Below are 18,742 nucleotides of genomic sequence, written 5' to 3'. Positions count from 1 at the left end.
ATACTGCAAAGGAGCAGGCTCATGTAACAAAGTACACACAGACACACCATGCCACAATCCTTTGTTCAGTCACTAAGTTGTGTCCGATTCTTTGTGATCCCATGGACTGCAGCACACCAGGTGTCCCTATCCTTCACTATTTTCTGGAGTTTGCTCAAACTCATGTCCATTGAGTCGATGATACCATCCAGCCATCTCATTCCTTGTCACCTCCTTCTCCTCCTGCCCTCAATCTTTCCCAGCATCTGGGTCTTTTCCAATGAATCGGCTCTTCACATCAGGTGGCCAAAGTATTGGAGGTTCAGCTTCAGCTTCAGCATTAGTCCTTCCAATGAATATTCAGGATTCAGTTCCTTTAGGATTGACTGGTTGCATCTCCTTGCTGTCCAAGGAACTCTCAAGAGTCTTCTCTAGCACTACAATTCGAAAGCATCAATTCTTCAGCACTCAGCCTTCTTTATGATCCAACTCTCACATCCATACATGACTACTAGAAAAACCATAGCTTTAACGATACAGACCTTTGTTTGAAAAGTGAAGTCTCTGCTTTTTAATATGCTGTCTAGGTTTGTCATAGCTTTTCTTCCAAGGAGCAAGCATCTTTTAAGCCATGCATATGGCTTCAGTCACCATCCACAGTGATTTTGGAGCCCAAGAAAATAAAGTCTGTCACTGTTTCCATTTTTCCCCATCTATTTGCCATGAAGTGATGGGATTGAATGCCATGATCTTAGTTTTCTGAATGTTGAGTTTTAAGCCAGCTTTTTCACTCTTCTCTTTCACCTTCTTCAAAAGGCTCTTTAGTTCCTCTTAACTTTCTGCTGTAAGGGTGGTGTCATCTGCATATTGAAGTTACTGATATTTCTCCTGACTTGGGATTCATCTAGCCCAGTATTTTGCATGATGTACTTCACATGTAAGTTAAATAAGCAGGTTGACAATATAGAGCCCTGCCATACTCCTTTTCCAATTTTGAACCAGTCTGTTGTTCCATGTCCAGTTCTAACTGTTGCTTCTTGACCTGCATACAGATTCCTCAGCAGACAAGTAAGATGGTCTGGTATTCCCATCTCTTTAAGAATTTTCCACAGTCCTGGAAGTCTTCAAATGCAGTATCACAAGACTCATTTGCTACATTGAGGGTCCATAATGGTAATTTCTAAACAATATATATCTGGTTATTGTGGTAGTAACCCCTACCTAAGCACATGATTCTGGCCAGTTCCTTTCATATTTAAAGTTATTACATACAATATTCTTAGATGAGAAAAAGTAAAGATATAAATTCTCACCAAACTAGTATTTAAACTGTAAAGAAATTTTAATGAAATTTAATGAAAATTAAATTTTAATGAATTTTAATGAAAATCCCTGAGGGATTTTTAAATTGAAATTAGACTTTAAAAATCATTGTACAGGTCCTCCAGAAGAAGAGGTAAACACATTTTTAAAAATATTAAATAATAATAAGAGTAGGGTAAATAAGGGCTCAACTTACAGTAATGCTATCACAATGAAAAGGGTGGCAAGGATTCAGAAAAAAGAGATGAAATCACCAGTGGAACAAAACAGAAATCCATGAAACAAATCTAAATTACTTAATTAGTGAGGGTGGAGTGGTGTCAAGGGGACGGAGATCCCTACCTCATATACCACACCAAAAATAAAGTCCATATATATTATACATTGAAACTATAAAACTGAAACTGTAGCAGTCTCCCAAGGCAATAGAAATAAAAACAAAAATAAATAAATGGGACCTAATCAAACTTACAAGCTTTTGCACAGCAAAGGAAATTATTTTTTAAAAAAAGAAAGAAAAGACAAGCTACAGAATGGGAGAAAATATTTGCAAATGATGTGAAAGACAAGGGCTTAATCTCCAAAATATACAAACAGCTCATGCAACAACAACGAAAACCAACTGAAAAATGGGCAAAAGACCTTAATAGACATTTCTCCAAATAAGACCTACAGATGGTCAACAGGTACATGAAATGATGTTCAACATCACTGATTATTAGAGAAATGCAAGTCAAAACTACAATGAGTTATCGCCTCACACCAGTCAGAGTGGCCATCATTAAAAAGTCTATAAACAACAAATGCTAGAGAGGGTGTGGGGGAAAGGGAACCCTCCTACACTGCTGGTGGAAATGTAAATTTGTACAGCCACTATGGATAACGGTATGGAGGCTCCTTAGAAAACTAAGAATAGAACTTCCATATGATCCAGCAATCCCACTCCTGGGCATATATACCTAGGCAAAACTATAATTCAAAAAGATACCTGCACACCAATGTTCACAGCAGCATTGTTCCCAATAGCCAAGATATGGATACAACCTAAATGTCCATCAACAGATGAATGGATAAAGAAGATGTGGTACTTACATACAATGGAATACTACTCAGTCATAAAAAAGAATGAAATTATGCCATTTGCAGCAACATGGAGATTGCAGCAGACCTAGAGATTATCATACTAAGTGAAGTAAGTCAGAAAGAGAAGCACAAATACAATATGATATCACTTATACGTACAATCTAAAATATGCCACAAACGACCCTATCTCCAAAACAGAAACAGACTCATAGACACAGAGAATGGACTTATGGTTGCCAAGGGTGAGGAGGAAAGGGAGAGGGATAGACTGGGAGTTTGGGATTAGTAGACACAAAATATTACATTTAGAGTAGATAAACAACAAGGGCCTAATGTATAGCACAGGGAACTATATCCAATTTCCTGGGACAAACCATAATGGAAAAGAATATTTTAAAAAGAATATATATATATATATATGTATAACTGAGTCACTTAGCTGTACAGCAGAAATCAGCACAACACTGTAAATCAACTATACTTTAAAATTTTTTCCTCTGAAACTATAAAAGTGCTAGTGGAAAACAAACAGGTAATTATATAATAATCTTTTGACAGGGAAAGAGTTTAGGCATGATACTAAAGACATAATCCACCAAACTAAAAGATCTGACCACGTTAAAAAAAAAAACATAAATAAGGACTACATAAAGTCTTTATTTAAAGTTCTTTAGTGAAAATAAAAACTAAGATAAACCTAACAGAAACTAATGAAAACCATTAACAACTTAAAAACAAAACCACTCTGAAAAAGTATGTGTAATTAAACAAAGGATTAATGTCCTTTATATATAAAGAGCTTACTAATCATCAAGAAAAAGGATAATAGCCAAAGGAAAATTAGGGCAAAGGATATGAACAGGGTATTAATAAAACAAAAAAGCCAATAAACATATAAAACATTCATGTACATGTATTACTCAGAAAGCCAACAAAAGAAAATCCCTTTTTTCACCTACCAAAATGACAAATATCTGTAAAATACTACTCAGCATCGGCATGATTTGGAAAACTGACATATTACTCTTGCAGATGTGATTAAATCACTTTCATTCAGAGAAAAATCTATGCTTATTAAGAGGGGGAAAAATGACTCTCCACTTTAAAAAATGAATCCTACAATGATATTAAATTTTATGAGAAGCCTACAATGTTGATAATTGTATCTTGAGTCACTGCTAAGGACACAGTAAGCTGGTTACCTTGAAGACAGCTTGCATCCCTGTAGGAGGTAGGCATTCAGATTCCCAGTTGCCGCAAGTAACAGCCCCAGGTATGGAGGGGAAGGCTTCATTGGCCTAGAAGAAAACTCGGGATGGAACTGGACACCAACAAAATAGGGGTGATCTGAAATGAGAATAATTAGAATGCAACTGAAGCTGATAAATCTGAGAACAGCCTTAAAATCTTATCCTTAAATAAGAAAACTCATTAAATAATAAGATTTAACTTGTTACCTATATCATAGCCAGATATTTTCATGATCCAAGTTGGTAGTAGAATTTCAAATTGTAAAACACATCTCACTAACAAGAGATTCAGCACTTTATTTGTGGAAGGTATTAGATCGAGCAAAGTTAAGCAAAAGTTTTTGAATGGGAAGATGATCTGCTATCTAGGCCCTTCCAAGACTTGCAATGGTTCTATTTCCATGGGTGGGGTCCAGGGCAGGCTACCCCAAAGTATGTCTTAACGACATACTGATTATTTTGAATTAAAATTACTTAAGATTGAGGGACACTTTGACACACACTCCACCCAGTCTCCCTAAAAGCAGGAAATAAACCTCTCACGTGAAAGGTATACTCTCAGCATATGGAGGTGCAAGGACATCCTTATCACTAGAGACACGGAATCTGGGCAGAGAAGCCTATATAAACACATTTTGTGACTTCTTTAACTTACTACCCAAGCTCAAATTTCATTTAGATTCTTCACTAATTAAGCACTCAAAGCCCAGGTTTCTTTGTCCTGTTAATTCCTCATATATTTATTGTTTCTGTGTCTAAAAAATACAAAACCTACCTACTTTCTCCACTTTTTAGGTTCCATTTCTAAGAAACCTCCGTTTGTATAATTTTTTCTTTTTCTCCTGTTGATCTGTCTTGCATCAATTTTATTATTAGTCCAGTCACAAGAACTCAAGAGGGTAGAGGGGGAAAGGTCCCCTCTCTCAACAGCCTGATATCCTCATACGTCAGGCTAACTGTGTCACTTTCAGATGGCTTCAGGCCATTTCCTACAAGTTCTCCCTTCCCAAGGGATGGGTCCCCTGGGAAAGAAGCAGGTATAACTGCTTTTCTAGTCACAGCTCTGGGCTGGATATTAATCACAGACAGCACCATGAAGCTGATCAGGCACTCATATTTCAGCTATGTCAATTTATCTTCCCCTTCATGAATCACAGCCTTGTCGTGGCAAAGGAGCTTGCCTAACTCAATGAAGCTATGAGCCATGCCCTGTAGGGCCACCTAAGACAACAGGTCATAGTCAAGAGTTCTGACAAAATGTGGTCCACTAGAGAAGGAAATGGCAAACCACTCCAGTATTCTTGCCACAAGAAGCCCATGAATAGTATGAAAAAGTAAAAAGATATGACACCTCAAGATGGCACCCACCCCAGGCCAGAAGATGTCCAGTATGCTACTGAGGAAGAGTGGAGGGCAATCACTAGTAGCTCCAGAAAGAATGAAGTGGTTGCGCCAAAGCAGAAACAGTGCTCAGTTGTGGATGTATCTGGTGGTGAAAGTAAACTATGATGCTGTAAAGAACAATATTACATAGGAACCTGGAATGTTAGGTCCACGAATCAAGGTAAATTGGACACAGTCAAGTAGGAGATGGCAAGAGTGAATATCGACATCTTAGGAATCCATGAACTAAAATGGATGGGAATAGGCAAATTTAATTCAGATGACATGCATGGATGTGAGAGTTAGACTATGAAGAAAGCTGAGCACCAAAGAACTGATGCTTTTGAACTGTGGTGTTGGAGAAGACTCTTGAGAGCCCCTTGGACTGCAAGGAGATCCAACCAGTCCATTCTAAAGGAGATCAGTCCTGAATATTCATTGGAAGGACTGATGTTGAAGCTGAAACTCCAATACTTTGGCGAACTGATGCGAAGAACTGACTCATTTGAAAAGACCCTGATGCTGGAAAGATTAAGGGCAGGAGGAGAAGGGGACGACAGAGGATGAGATGGCTGGATGGCATCATTGACTCGATGGACATGGTTTGGGTGGACTCCGGGAGTTGGTGATGGACAGGGAGGCCTGGTGTGCTGCAGTTCATGGGGTTGCAAAGAGTCAGACACGACTGAGTGACTGAACTGAACTGAATGGAGAAACAGACATAGAGAACAGACTTATGGACACAGGGAGAGGGGAGGAGAGGGTGAAATGTATGGAAAGAGTAACATGGAAACTTACATTACCATATGTAAAATAGATAGCCAATGGGAATTTACTGCATGTCTCAGGGAACTCAAACAGGGGTTCTGTATCAACCTAGAGGGATGGGATGGGGAGAGAGAAGGGAGGGAGGTTCAGGACGGAAGGGACATCTATGGCTGATTCATGTTGATGTTTGACAGAAAACAACAAAATTCTGTAAAGCATTTAACCTTCAATTAAAAAATAAATAAATTTATAAAAAAGAAGTGGCAAGAATACACAGAATAACTGTACAAAAAAGATGTTAATGACTCAGATAACCACGATGGTGTGATCATTCACCTAGAGCCAGACACCCTAGAGTCCGAAGTCAAGTGGGCCTTAGGAAGCATCACTATGAACAAAGCTAGTGGAGGTGATGGAATTCCAGTTGAGCTGTTTCAAATTCTGAAAGATGATGCTTTTTAAGTGCTGCACTCAATATGCCAGCAAATTTGGAAAACTCAGCAGTGGCCACCAGACTGGAAATGGTCAGTTTCCTTTCCAATTCCAAAGAAAGGCAAAGCCAAAGAATGTTTAAACTACAGTACAATTGTGCTCATTTCACATGCTAGTAAAGTTATGCTCAAAATCTTTCAAGCTAGGCTTCAGCAGTATATGAACTGAGAACTTCCAGATGTACAAGCTGGGTTTAGAAAAGGCAGAGGAATCAGAGATCAAATGGTCAACATTCATCAGATCATAGAAAAAGCAAGAGAATTCCAGAAAAACATCTACTTCTGCTTCATTGACTACACTAAAGTCTTTGACTGTATGGATCACAACAAACTGTGGAAAATTCTTAAAGAGATGGGAATACCAGACCACCTGACCTGCCTCCTGAGAAACCTGTACACAGGTCAAGAAGCAACAGTTAGAACTGGACATAGAACAATGGACTGGTTCAAAATTGGGAAAGGAGCATGTCAAAGCTGTATATTGTCACCCTGCTTATTTAACTTACATGCAGAGTACATCATGCGAAATGCCAGGCTGGATGAAGCATAAGCTGGAATCAAGATTGCCAGGAGAGAAATATCAATAACCTCAAATATGCAGATGATACCACCCTTATGGCAGAAAGCAAAGAGGAACTAACGAGCCTCTTGATGAAGGTCAAAGAAGACAGTGAAAAGCTGGCTTGAAATTCAACATTCAAAAAAATATGATCATGGCATTCGATCCTATCACTTCATGGCAAATGGAAGGGAGAAAAGTAGAAGCAGTGACAGACTGTATTTTCTTGGGTTCTAAAATCACTATGGACAGTGACTGCAGCCATGAAATTAAAAGATGCTTGCTCTTTGGAAGGAAAGCTATAACAAACCTAGACAGCGCATTAAAAAGCAGAGATATCACTTGGCTGACAAAGGTCTGTATAGTCAAAGCTATGGTTTTTCCAGTGGTCATGTACAGATGTGAGAGATGGACCATAAAGAAGGCTGAGCACCGAAGAATTGATGCTTTCGAATTGTGGTGCTGGAGAAGATTCTTCAGAATCTCTTGCACTGCAAGATCAAACCAGTTAATCTTAAAGGAACTCAACCTTGAATATTCATTGGAAGAAGTGATGCTGAAGCTGAAGCTTCAATACTTTGGCCACCTGATGTGAAGAGCTGACTCACTGGAAAAGACCTTGATGCTGGGAAAGACTGAAGGCAAAAGTAGAAGACGGAGGCAGAGGATGAGATGGTTAGATAGCATCATTGATTCAATGGACATGAATTTGAGCAAACTCCAGGAGATAGTGGAGGACAGAGGAGTCTGGCATGCTGCAGTCCATGGGGTCACAAAGAGTCGGACATGACTTAGCGACTGAACAACAACAACTTATCTCCTGTGATGAAGAGTCTCCAAGTGAAAAAAGGATGGCTTTTCAATATGTTAATAGTGGTTATGGCTCAAGGTGGCAAAAGTTCAATATATTTTTATTTTCTTCATTATAATTCTTTGTATCATGTGAACCTTTACAGTGAATCTCTTACATTGCGCTTCCCTGATGGCTCAGTTGGTAAAGAATCACCTTCAATGAAGGAGACCCAGGTTTGATTCCTGGGTGGGAAGATTGGCTGGAGAAGGGATACGCTACCCACTCCAGTTTTCTTGGGCTTCCCTTGTGGCTCAGCTGATAAAGAATCCGCCTGAAATTCAGGAGACCTGGGTTGAATCCGTAGGTTGGGAAGATCCCCTGGAGAAGGGAAAGCTACCCACTTCAGTATTCTGGCCTGGAGAATTCCACGGACTGTATAGTTCATGGGGTCACAAAGAGTCGGTCACGACTGAGGGCAAATAAAGCTGAGAGTTGTAAGAAACCCCTATATGAGCAACTTAAGTTCTCCTAGATGTAATAGGAACAGAAAAATAGTTTTTCTCAGGTATCTGGAATCCCCTGTTTGTGAATGGTAAAAATTAATCGGCAACATTTTCAAATCTGGGTAAAAATTTTCTAGGATTACAAATTCCTCTCCCCACTCAAAATTCTCAAAAACTATGTTTATTCCCAGATTAGGAAGCAACTCCTAATTAGAGATTGGGCAACTCTCTATTCCCATAATTCCCATAGTAAAAGCATGGTTGATATGTAGTCCTTACTTTAAAAATCATTTTAATGGCCATATATATATATATATATAATGAAGATGATAAAATATAACTCTTATAAGAAGAAGTAAATATAATTTTAAATCTTTCAATGGGATGCTCTATCAAATGATCTGAAAGTCTAGTGTGGAATTCAAAATCACAAACCCCCATCACTTACCACTGAAGACCCCAAACTACTGCTCAGTAGTGAGGAAATCCTGGTTGAATGGCAATATCCACTCTCCTAAGGTTATCATTTAAAGCTTAGTCCTTATTGTAATGAAACAGATAATAGTCTAGCAGACTGTTCTCATCTAATGGTTATAAAGCTTTAGAATAGGAAAGGACTTCAGAAGTAGGGTAAATGTCCAGGTATAGATGCAAAAGCCTGGAGATGCTTTGTTCTGGTCAGCTAGCTGAGGTTTTAGCTTTCATCATCTGATTATTAGCTGACGCTTCCCTTTGCACCTGTGGGGCCAGGTGTGTCCTGGGGCACTCACTACTCGCTTCAAAAGCCTTGATGCAAGGTCACCATTTGTTCTCTTCTGCAAGGATTGATCTTTCAGTTTTCAGATGATGATCCTTCTCTTATTTTGAGTCTTCTTTATAACACAGTGGCAGAATCAGATAGTAGTTTTTGTGTTTGTTTTCATTTTTGCTGTGCTCTGCTCAGTCGCTAAGTTGCGTCCAACTCTGTGACCCCGTGGATTGTAGCCTGCCAGGATCCTCTGTCCATGAAATTTTCCAAGCAAGAATACTGGAGCAGGTTACCATTTCCTTCTCCAGGAGATCTTCCTGACCCAAGAATCGAAACTGCATCTCCTGTTTCTCCTGCATTGGCAGGGGGATTCCTCACTCACTGAGACACACCCAGGAAGCCCGTTTTCATTTTTATTTCTTATTAACTAAACAAAAGTTGGAAATCCACCCCCCCAAAAAAATTAAGCTTTGCTATACAAAATGGTAGCCCTTGGCCACAGGTGACCATTTAAATTCATTCAAATTAACTGAGCACATTTTAAGAGCTAAATAGCCCCAAACAGCTAGTGGCTACCATACTGAACAAGGCAGAATACTCCATCATTGCAGCAGGTTCTACTGAACAGCTCTGAATTCAGAAAATTCCAGTGTAGAAACCCACTATAGCATATCTAGGAAGAAGCCTCCTTGAATTAGAGGGACACTCTTGCCTGGAAAATCCTATAGATGGAGGAGCCTGGTGGACTGCAGTCCATGGGGTGCTAAGGGTCAGACATGACTGAGCGACTTCACTTTCCCTTTTCACTTTCATATTTGGAGAAGGAAATGGCAACCCACTCCAGTGTTCTTGCCTGGAGAATCCCAGGGACGGGGGAGCCTGGTGGGCTACCTTCTATGGGGTCGCACACGACTGAAGTGACTTAGCAGCAGCAGCAGCAGCAAGTGTGAAAGCTTGGTGAGAGGAACGCCGTCTCCTCTCAGGAAAGTGTCCCCTCAAGAAAAGAAGAGAAACCATCTGTCCTTAGAAAAGAAACCAATGCAGCTTTTAAATTAAAGATGTGATGAATCCTGCAGCACAGCATCTAGGGATGTCTCTGAAAGAAGCTGACAATAATTGTGTTTTTGTACCACTACAGACAGAAGCTGAGCAATGGATCATGTCATAGCCAGGGAAAGAATATTTGAATGAATGGACCATTGCTCTGAATCACTTTATTCAAAAAATCCCCTATACCAAAATGAGGAAAGAGACCGAAAAGTTTTTATTTTAATGACATTCTACCAGTCAAACTGTCTTTTAAATAATACTCTTAATTGCTTTGAAACATATTCTGACATTATACTAACCACAAGCTTTGTTGTTCCTTTTAGAACTCCTTCAGGAATATAGAGATTCAGGGATATGGTAAGAGTAGCTAAGATCAAAGTCTTCTGGGAAGTTTTCCTTAATAAAATGAACTCCCTTGCAGTCAGCTTTTTTAAAATTTCAAGGTTTTATAGCGGGTCTCATTTCCTTTCCAACCCACATGAAATTTGAAAGTGTCAATAGGAAATGAAATCCTTACAATGAAAGAAGCTTCTAAGTGTTTGCTGATAATAATGAGAGCCAGGAGAATTAAAGAGAATAATGTACTTGAACAAAGTAAATAAACAATAATTTGCTTAAGAAACTTCTTTGCCCTCTCACATACCAGACTTAAGAGACTTCAACACCAAACAGTGATCCATACTATAAAAATTGTAAATGATGGACATTTCTATCAAAAGGACTACAGAAAATATATCCTCATATTCTAATTTAAAACTTCAGGCATGGATCGATAATCTTAGGTGTAATGTTCACTGAAAACAAGAAGAACAATAGAGTCCCACAAAAGTGGGGGCAGAAGGCGGCTATGGCCTGCTTTAGATCCAGCCCCTCCAGTGACTAGCTGGATGGCCCTGGCAGGTTTCTTAACCTCTGAACTCCAGTCTCCTCTCTAAAGTAGGAATAACATCACCTGCCTTGTAAGTTACATAGGCACACGGAGTCCCTAGCAAGGGGTCTGGTGAGAAGCATCCAGTGAGTGCATGCTCAATGTCCACTGCTTGCCTTCTTTCTGGGTCCAGGTAACATGCCACTGTGGTCAAAGAAGCCTTTCCCAACTTCAAGTGTCCTCCCTGCTTGGAACTCTGAAGTACCTGAACAGTTTAGAGACAGAAAACGAAAGGGACAGAGAAAAGGAATCTGAAGTAGAAGAACAGTGACATGGGTTAAGATGGAAAAAGAAGTAGAAAAGTTAGAAGAGTAAGCAGTCCAGGTTATCTGGAGCCCAAGTATACAGATTGGAAAGGTAGGCTCTAGAAAATGATGCTACCATTTTTAGAGCATCCTGTACACACTAAGCATTCGATAAATGAGGGCAGTTTATCCAACAGATTATTGTCACATGTACTGCACAGTCAGTTACCAGTAGTGAGGAGAACATCAGGCCATTCTTCCTCAGAGGTGGGAGAGAGCAGAGTGCTCCTCAACAGTGGGCTGCCTGCCTTTTCCAGACCGTTGAACCCAGAGGCTAGGAACAAGAGACACCCCAGGAAGGGGGCAAGGATGCTAAGGAAGCACACTACTGAAAGAACTGGTAGGCTCTGAACACTACATCATTTTATGGCAGTTCACATAAACAGAGCCCAAAATAATTAGTATTATAAGCGATCTGTTTTTTCATACACTTTATATTTAGTGTATATTATTTCTATTTAATCACATATTTATTTCAAAAGAGAGAGGAGAAAAGAACAAACATAATGGGTCTCAAGTTATATCGTTGTATGCTTACAGTTGACAAACAGACATTAGCTCACAACAAAAATTTTCAAAAATGAAGAACACCACTTACTTGCCAGTTCAATGATTTCCATCCTCTCTCCATCAACATCCTGACCTACAAAACTTAAGTCTTTCTGCTCAAGTTGGCTGATCAGGCTAGGATTCACCTGGAAAAACAAGAAATTAACTGTCTTTGGACAGCAGAGCAATGCAGACATATCAGCTTATGAAAATGATTTTCCATTTTGGTGATGCTCTAACTAGTAGTTAATTTCTATTTATAGTCAAACCTCAAAGCCTATTTTTAAACTCATAATGAACCTGAGAAGTAGTTTAATCACAGCCCTTAAATCTGGGAGGCCCATCTTCCGTTGCCCAAAGATAAGTTTCAAAAAGTAGGACTCTAAGATTACATCAAACTAGAAAGTTTCTACATGTGAAGAAAACCATCATCAAAACAAAGAGGCAGGGAATTTCCTGGCAGTTCAGTGGTTACAACTCCGAACTTCTACTGCAGGGTGCCTGGGTTCAGTTCGTGGTTAGGGAACTAAGATCCCTCAAGCCCATGGTGAGGCCAAAAGACAAACTAACAAACAAAACAAAACAAGGCAACCTACTAAATGGAAGAAGGTATTTGCAAATTACACATCTGATAAAGGGTTAATATCCAAAATATATAAAGAACTCATACCCTTCAACACGAAAAAAGAAAAATTTTTAAATGGGCAGAGGATCTGAACAGACATTTTTCCAAAGAAGACATACTGGTGGCCAAAAAGTACATGAAAAGATGTTTAACATCACTAATTATCAGGTAAATGCAAATCAGAACCACAATGAGTTATCACCTCACACCTGCTAGAAAGTTTATCGTTAAAAAGGGAATAACAAATGTAAGAAAGGATGTAAAGAAAAGTCCCACAATGGCGGTCGGACTGTAAATTGGTCCAGTCACTATGGAAAACAGGATGGACACGTTCCAAAGAACTAAGACTAAAACTACCATATGACTTAGCTATTCCACTTCTGGGTACTTATTCAAAGAACATGAAAACACAAATTCAAAAAGATATATGCACACTGTGTTCACTGGAGTATTGTTTACAATAGCCAAGACATGGAGACAACATAAGTGTCCACTGAAGGATAAAGAAGATGTGAGAATGAATATATATATATAAAATAGAATACTGCCCAGCCACAAAAGAGAATAAAAACATGCTTTTTGCAAAACAATATGGATGGACCTTGAGGCTATTATGCTAAGTGAAATAAATCAAAGAAAGACAAATATGATTTCATTCGCATGTTGGATCTAAAAGAAAACAAAACCAACGAACAAACAAAATAAAACAAAAACAATTCACAGAGAACAGATTAGTGGTGGCCAGCTGGGAAGAGGCTTGGAGGGTAGGCAAAATGGGTGAAGGGGATCAACTGCATGATGATGGATGGTAACTAGACTTTCTTGAAACCTTGAGACTAGCTTTTTATAGACATCCCCCTACTTGCTTCTTCCCTTGAATGACGTGTAATAAACTATCTCTCTCCAAATGACAAATCTTCTTGAGGATTGAAACTATCTTATTTCTCATGTGACTAAACCAAAATCTTTTTTTATATATAGTTACATAAGCACTCTAAAGAGAAGTTTGGAACAAGTTTTTTACCAAAACACTGGTTATAGATGACAACTTGATGACCTGGTTCACAGCCCCTTCCCTCATTCATGTCATCAGTGGCCCTTTCCCAAACTTTTCAGCCTCTCCTTCACAGAAAGTGTTTCCTCATCTAAAATCATAGTAGGGTCCCACCTGTTCTTCTCAATCTTAACCCCATATGCATACATGTGTGCAAGCTCAGTCACTTCAGTCATGTTTGACTCTCTGTGACCCGCCAGACTCCTCTGTCATGGGATTCTCCAGGCGAGAATACTGGAGTGAGTTGTCATTCCCTTCTCCATGGGATCTTCCTGACCCAGGGATTGAACCCACGTCTCCTGCATTGCAGGTGGATTCTTTACCGCTGAGCAACCGGGGACGACCCCTTACTCCACAGTGATTTAGTGTGAAAGATGTACCTCATACCGATGTCTGTGTCTTTCTTCTATGAAAGGTACATCACCATAAAGTTTCCCTGTAAAGATATGAAAGTGAAATTAATACTGGAGTAATCACCTTTGGAACCGCATCCATGGCATCTGTGTGGGAGAAATCTCTTTGATCTCTGTCTGTCTATCAAAGGCCTAAAAATGAACTAGACTTTAGATAGTAATCTCAATTTTCTTTTCTTATAGGACAGTGATAGCTTCTTTGAAACTCTGAAGCAATTCTCAAGCATTACCAGTGTGCAAAGGGAAGCCTGCTATGGACTGCAGCAAAGACCCTCCTTTCACACGCCTGCCTGCAGGGCTGAAAGTCCCAGTAACATCTGCACCATAGTGTCTGAGCAGATTCCTAACAGGGCTCCTTTTATAAAAGAAGAAAATGAAACCAAGGGAAGGGAAAAGAAACCAAAGGACTTGTGCAAAGCCAAGGCTCGCTGGCTACACAGTCCTGTCCGGAGCCCAGACCTCCTTACTCCTGGCCCAACGCTTTCTCCACTATGCCAGCCACCTCTGCTTTCACATGGTGCTGGCCACACTGGCTTATATCCCACTTTAAAAATATGCCTACTCTTTGACTAAAATTTGATCTCTACGAATCTACCCCAGAAAACGGAAATGAGGACACAGAGGTAACCACGAAGATGTGACCTACTGTGTTCCTAGCAGGGGATAATCGGGAAGCAGTGCCGCCTCAGGGCCAGAGGGCTGCCGGCACGGATGAGGGCACAGGGCCACGCACAGTTCTCACCCAGGGCTGTGTAGTGGAGAATCACACAAGGGGCTGCCTAGACAGGCCTATGTTGCAGTGGCGGCCACAGCCCAAGGCAGCAACCCGCGAATACCTGTCTGGGATGGACACAGGGGTCAACGGGATGCCCAGTGACCCAGTGTAAAGTAGCCAGGAGCAGGGTCTGTCACCAGACATCTCTCTCTCAAGAACAGGCCCCAGTGGGCACGTGGAGAAGCAGGATGGCCAAGGGGGTCACAGCACCGGAGCCGCTGTAGCAGCACTAGCCCTCAGCATGCAGAGCCCAGGCTCACAGCCAGGGAACAGGAAGACCCCGTGACGGTGCTGGAACGCGTGGCCTAACCCCAGCAGAATCAGGAGCAGGTCTCCACTCCACAGGCAGGCAATTACCAGACTCTCCAAGATGTCATCAGGCCACGGAACAGGATGTTTCAACCAAGAAAGACCCAATGCCTCACATCCCATTTGAGCTTTTGACCTGGTTAAAGAAAACGCAAACTGGCTGTATTCTCTATGACTTGGTATGATCAATTATCATTCCTGAACTTCCACTTGCAATTCTGTGCATATAGACTGAGCTCCCTGGTGATGATGTTAATGACAGTGAGTACTGAAGGTATGTGCTTTAGAAGAAAAATGGGCAACAGTAGGAGCAAGGAACTCCTTTGGGAAAACTCCAACATGCCTTTGCCAAGGGGTCATTTGAGACAGAGCCTTTGTACTCAAACTATTTGTTCATAAAAATGAAAGAAAAATTGGAAGACAGTAGCACCATAATGCCCAGTTGGAAAAAATGGAGACATATATCATGAAGTTACAAGAAAAAGCAGCTGAAAGATCTGAACCTAACTTTGGGAGGATTCTGATTCTCCTCTGACCTCTGATTTTGTCTTTGATCTTCTCCTTCTAGTTCAAAATGTCTTCTCTGCTTCCTTCATTAGAACAGATGACTAAGCAAATCCAGTAACAGAGTTAGCCAATACTAACAGGTGGTGAAGAAAATGGAAAACCCTCCAAAGATAAGGAATTACGTTGAGTTATCCTTGAGTCACTGCGACTAGCAGGATATGGTGCAAACTTTTGAACCTGTGTGGCTTGTGCCTGCTGCCTAAGTGTGCCTAAAGTGTGCTTAAGGCAAACTTTTGTTTGCTATGAAATCACAGAGGTGATAGGAAGAGGGGAGGTATAGTGACTCTGGAGCCAGACTGCCTGGCTTTAAAGTCCATGATACCATGTAATGGAAGTGTGCCTTGGGCAAATTACTTCACCTCTCTGCCTCAGCTTCCTCATCTATAAAATAGGGGTAATGATAGTCTTTACTTCATGGCGTTGTTGTGAGGAATGAATAAATCGAAACATGTGATGCACCTAAAACAGTAAGTAAACCATGTGATTGCTATCGTTATCTCTAGACTATAAAATCTAAACAGAAAGAATAGAAGCCAGAACCTAAGTTATACAAGATAACAGACGATACAGGGACCCATCCCCTCAATTCTTGAGACTAGTGTCTAGCACATAGGCAGGCACTCGATACATATTTGTTTAATGAATGAAACATATATATGGGAGGGTGTATATGGTACCTGATAGAATGTTTTCAGAACTTTGGAAATGTTGTTTTGTGCACGTGAAATCTTAATCACTGACAAATCTATTAAGAATGAATTGATGAAATTAATCCCTTGTCATATCTATAAAAAAAGAAACAGTGTGTTGAAAATCAGCTCAGAATGTTACCAGGTGAAAACACCTTAAAATCAAAAACTAAGATTCCGATTTGGTGGCTCTCAGGAATCTAGAAAAATGGTATAGATTAATTTATTTGCAAAGCAGAAATAGAGACACAGATGTAGAGAACAAACGTATGGATACCAAGGGGGGAAGGGAAGGTGGGATGAATTGGGAGATTGGGATTAACATATATTCACTACTGTGTATAAAATAACTAATGAGAACCTACTGCATAGCACAGGAAACTCTACTCAGTGCTCTGTGGTGACCTAAAAGAGGAAGGAAATCCAAATAAGAGGGGATATATGTATACATATAGCTGATTCACTTTGCTGTACAGCAGAAACTAATATAACATTGTAAAGCAACTATACTCCAATAAAAAAAAAAAAGAAGAAGCAAGTAGCAGCAAAATTTTAGAGAAAGAAACCTGATAAAGTCTTAGGACCTACAAAATCCTCTCAATGTAGGCAGCAAGACCCCCAACAATGCATGTAACAGCATCATCAGAAACAAAAACTGCCAAATGACATCATCTCCTTCTCTAATTCACTACTGGGTAGATTCTGGCTTGTATATAAAATATACTTAACCACTAACAGTCCTGCAAATCCCCACCCTCCTGTTAGTAATCCTAGCATCTGAACCTGAACCTTTCTCTTTCCTTTTCAGAGCGAAAACTTCCCCCCTCCCAAAAGCTATACAAGCTGAAAGGTGGGAACAATCCAAATGTCCATGGACAGACGAATGGATAAACAAAAATGGTATATACATAGAATGGAATATTATGCAACCTTAAAAAGGAAGGAAATCTTGACACGCTACCACATGGATGAACCCTGAGGACTTAAAGCTAAGTGAAATAAGTCAGCTACAAAAAGCAAATGCTAGATGACTCCACGTCTACAAGGCACACAGAGTCATAAAATTGTCAGAGAGAGAAAGCAGAATGGTGGTTGCAGGGGTTGGGGGCAAGAGGAATCAGGAGTTGTTTAATGGGTAAAACGTTTCAGTTTTGCAAGTTGAAAAAGTTCTGCAGATGGGTTGCACACCAGTGTGACTATACTGGATTGTACACATAGAAACAGTTAACACAGCAAGTTTTCTGTTATGTGTATTGTACTACAATTAAAAATTTTAAAGTAAAAGGTATACATCCTCATTCTTGCCCCCACCATTCCCACTTCTTCTGAGACATCCTTTATCCAAACCCCTCATCCCGACCCTTTGCAACCCAGCTTCCGTTTCTGTCATTTTAATGAACAGCAGATCTGTCCTCAGTGGGGACCCGAGTAATGGCCCCATCCCCCATCTGTGATCTCTGCTCCTCTCTGGACTCCCCTTGCCCCGCCTACCTGATCTGCATCCACCCTCCCTTCCTCTCCCACCTTCACTACCCCAGGAAGCTGTCAGTCTGTCAGTCGTATGCTCCTTTTCTATACCTCCTGATCCTTACCTTTCACCTGGCCTGCACATTCCCTATTTTCAGAGGGCTGAAAGAAATCCCCCTAGCATGTTGTTGTTGTTCAGTTGCTCAGTCATGTCTGACACTTTGCAACCCCATGGACTGCAGCGCGCCAGGCTTCCCTGTTCTTCACCATCTCCCGGAGTTTGCTCAAACTCATGTCCACTGAGTTGGTGGTGCCATCCAACCATCTCATTCTCTGTCATCCCCTTCTCCTCCTGCCTTCAATCTTTCCCAGCATCTGGGTCTTTTCCAATGAATCAGCTCTTTGCATCAGGTGGCCAAAGTATTGGAACTTCAGCTTCAGCATCAGTCCTTTCAATGAATATTCAGGGTTGATTTCTTTTAGGATTGACTGGTTTGATCTCCTTGCTTTGCACCCATAATGTGCAAAAGCTAAAATCACTACCTGATGAGCTTCATTACCTCTCTCTCTTGGTAGACTTGCCATGCTTTTGCACAAACATCTCTCAACTGCTGTAGTGATATCTTAACTTGACTCATTTTTAAGACTTCCCAGAACCTGGTCCTGTACTAATTAGACATTATAGGAGCTAGAGCTTTCTATGTCTATGCAAGAATTTGCCACTGTTTGTCTAATTCAGAGACCCCCAAGAGGCTGCCCATAGTGTTTTTATTTTTTAAATAAGTTGCCAACATTTAAAAATCAGGAAGATTTCTCAGAAACTCTGGATTTCCAGATTCTCTTGAAAATTTAGAAGGCTGGCAACAGTGAATCCACAGCTCTTCATGTGACTATCAGCTGTAGCAGTTACTCTTTTGATGGGTCAAGTGCTTGTCATCTTGTCCCAGGCCTGACCACTCCCTATGACCTTTCCAACTCTGAGGCCCACTGTAACAGCCACTGATTGTTGAGCTTAAGGCATGGCATTTCCTACACTTGGCCGTGTGACGCATTCACATTCCCTACCTGGACCTACTGGCCCAGCTGCTCAATCCAAGGTTGAATCAGTGTCCCTCTCAAGCCAACCACCT

At 40.5% G+C, this 18,742-nt stretch overlaps 1 protein-coding gene across 6 annotated transcripts in view; it reads right to left on the bottom strand.

Moving 5' to 3' along the window:
* Nucleotides 1-18,742, bottom strand: part of CTPS2 (CTP synthase 2) — a 109,715-nt gene that overhangs the window by 12,143 nt on the left and 78,830 nt on the right. For 3 of the 6 annotated variants that reach the window (XM_052663060.1, XM_052663063.1, XM_052663061.1), the window contains exons 15-18: nucleotides 13,773-13,828; nucleotides 11,763-11,859; nucleotides 11,334-11,438; nucleotides 3,589-3,733 (exon numbers count right to left, since the gene is read on the bottom strand). In XM_052663060.1, coding sequence (XP_052519020.1) covers nucleotides 3,589-3,733; nucleotides 11,334-11,438; nucleotides 11,763-11,859; nucleotides 13,773-13,828 — 403 coding nt within the window. Of the gene's footprint in view, nucleotides 1-3,588; nucleotides 3,734-10,928; nucleotides 11,065-11,333; nucleotides 11,439-11,762; nucleotides 11,860-13,772; nucleotides 13,829-18,742 lie in introns of those variants that run through there. The other 3 variants (XM_052663064.1, XM_052663065.1, XM_052663066.1) reach the window with 2 other exon arrangements.

This window comes from Budorcas taxicolor, chromosome X (genome assembly GCF_023091745.1).
Source record: "Budorcas taxicolor isolate Tak-1 chromosome X, Takin1.1, whole genome shotgun sequence".
In the NCBI taxonomy this organism is placed as follows: domain Eukaryota; kingdom Metazoa; phylum Chordata; class Mammalia; order Artiodactyla; family Bovidae; genus Budorcas; species Budorcas taxicolor.
Note: the sequence above shows the minus strand (reverse complement) of the source record. Positions and strands in the feature narration are given on the sequence as shown.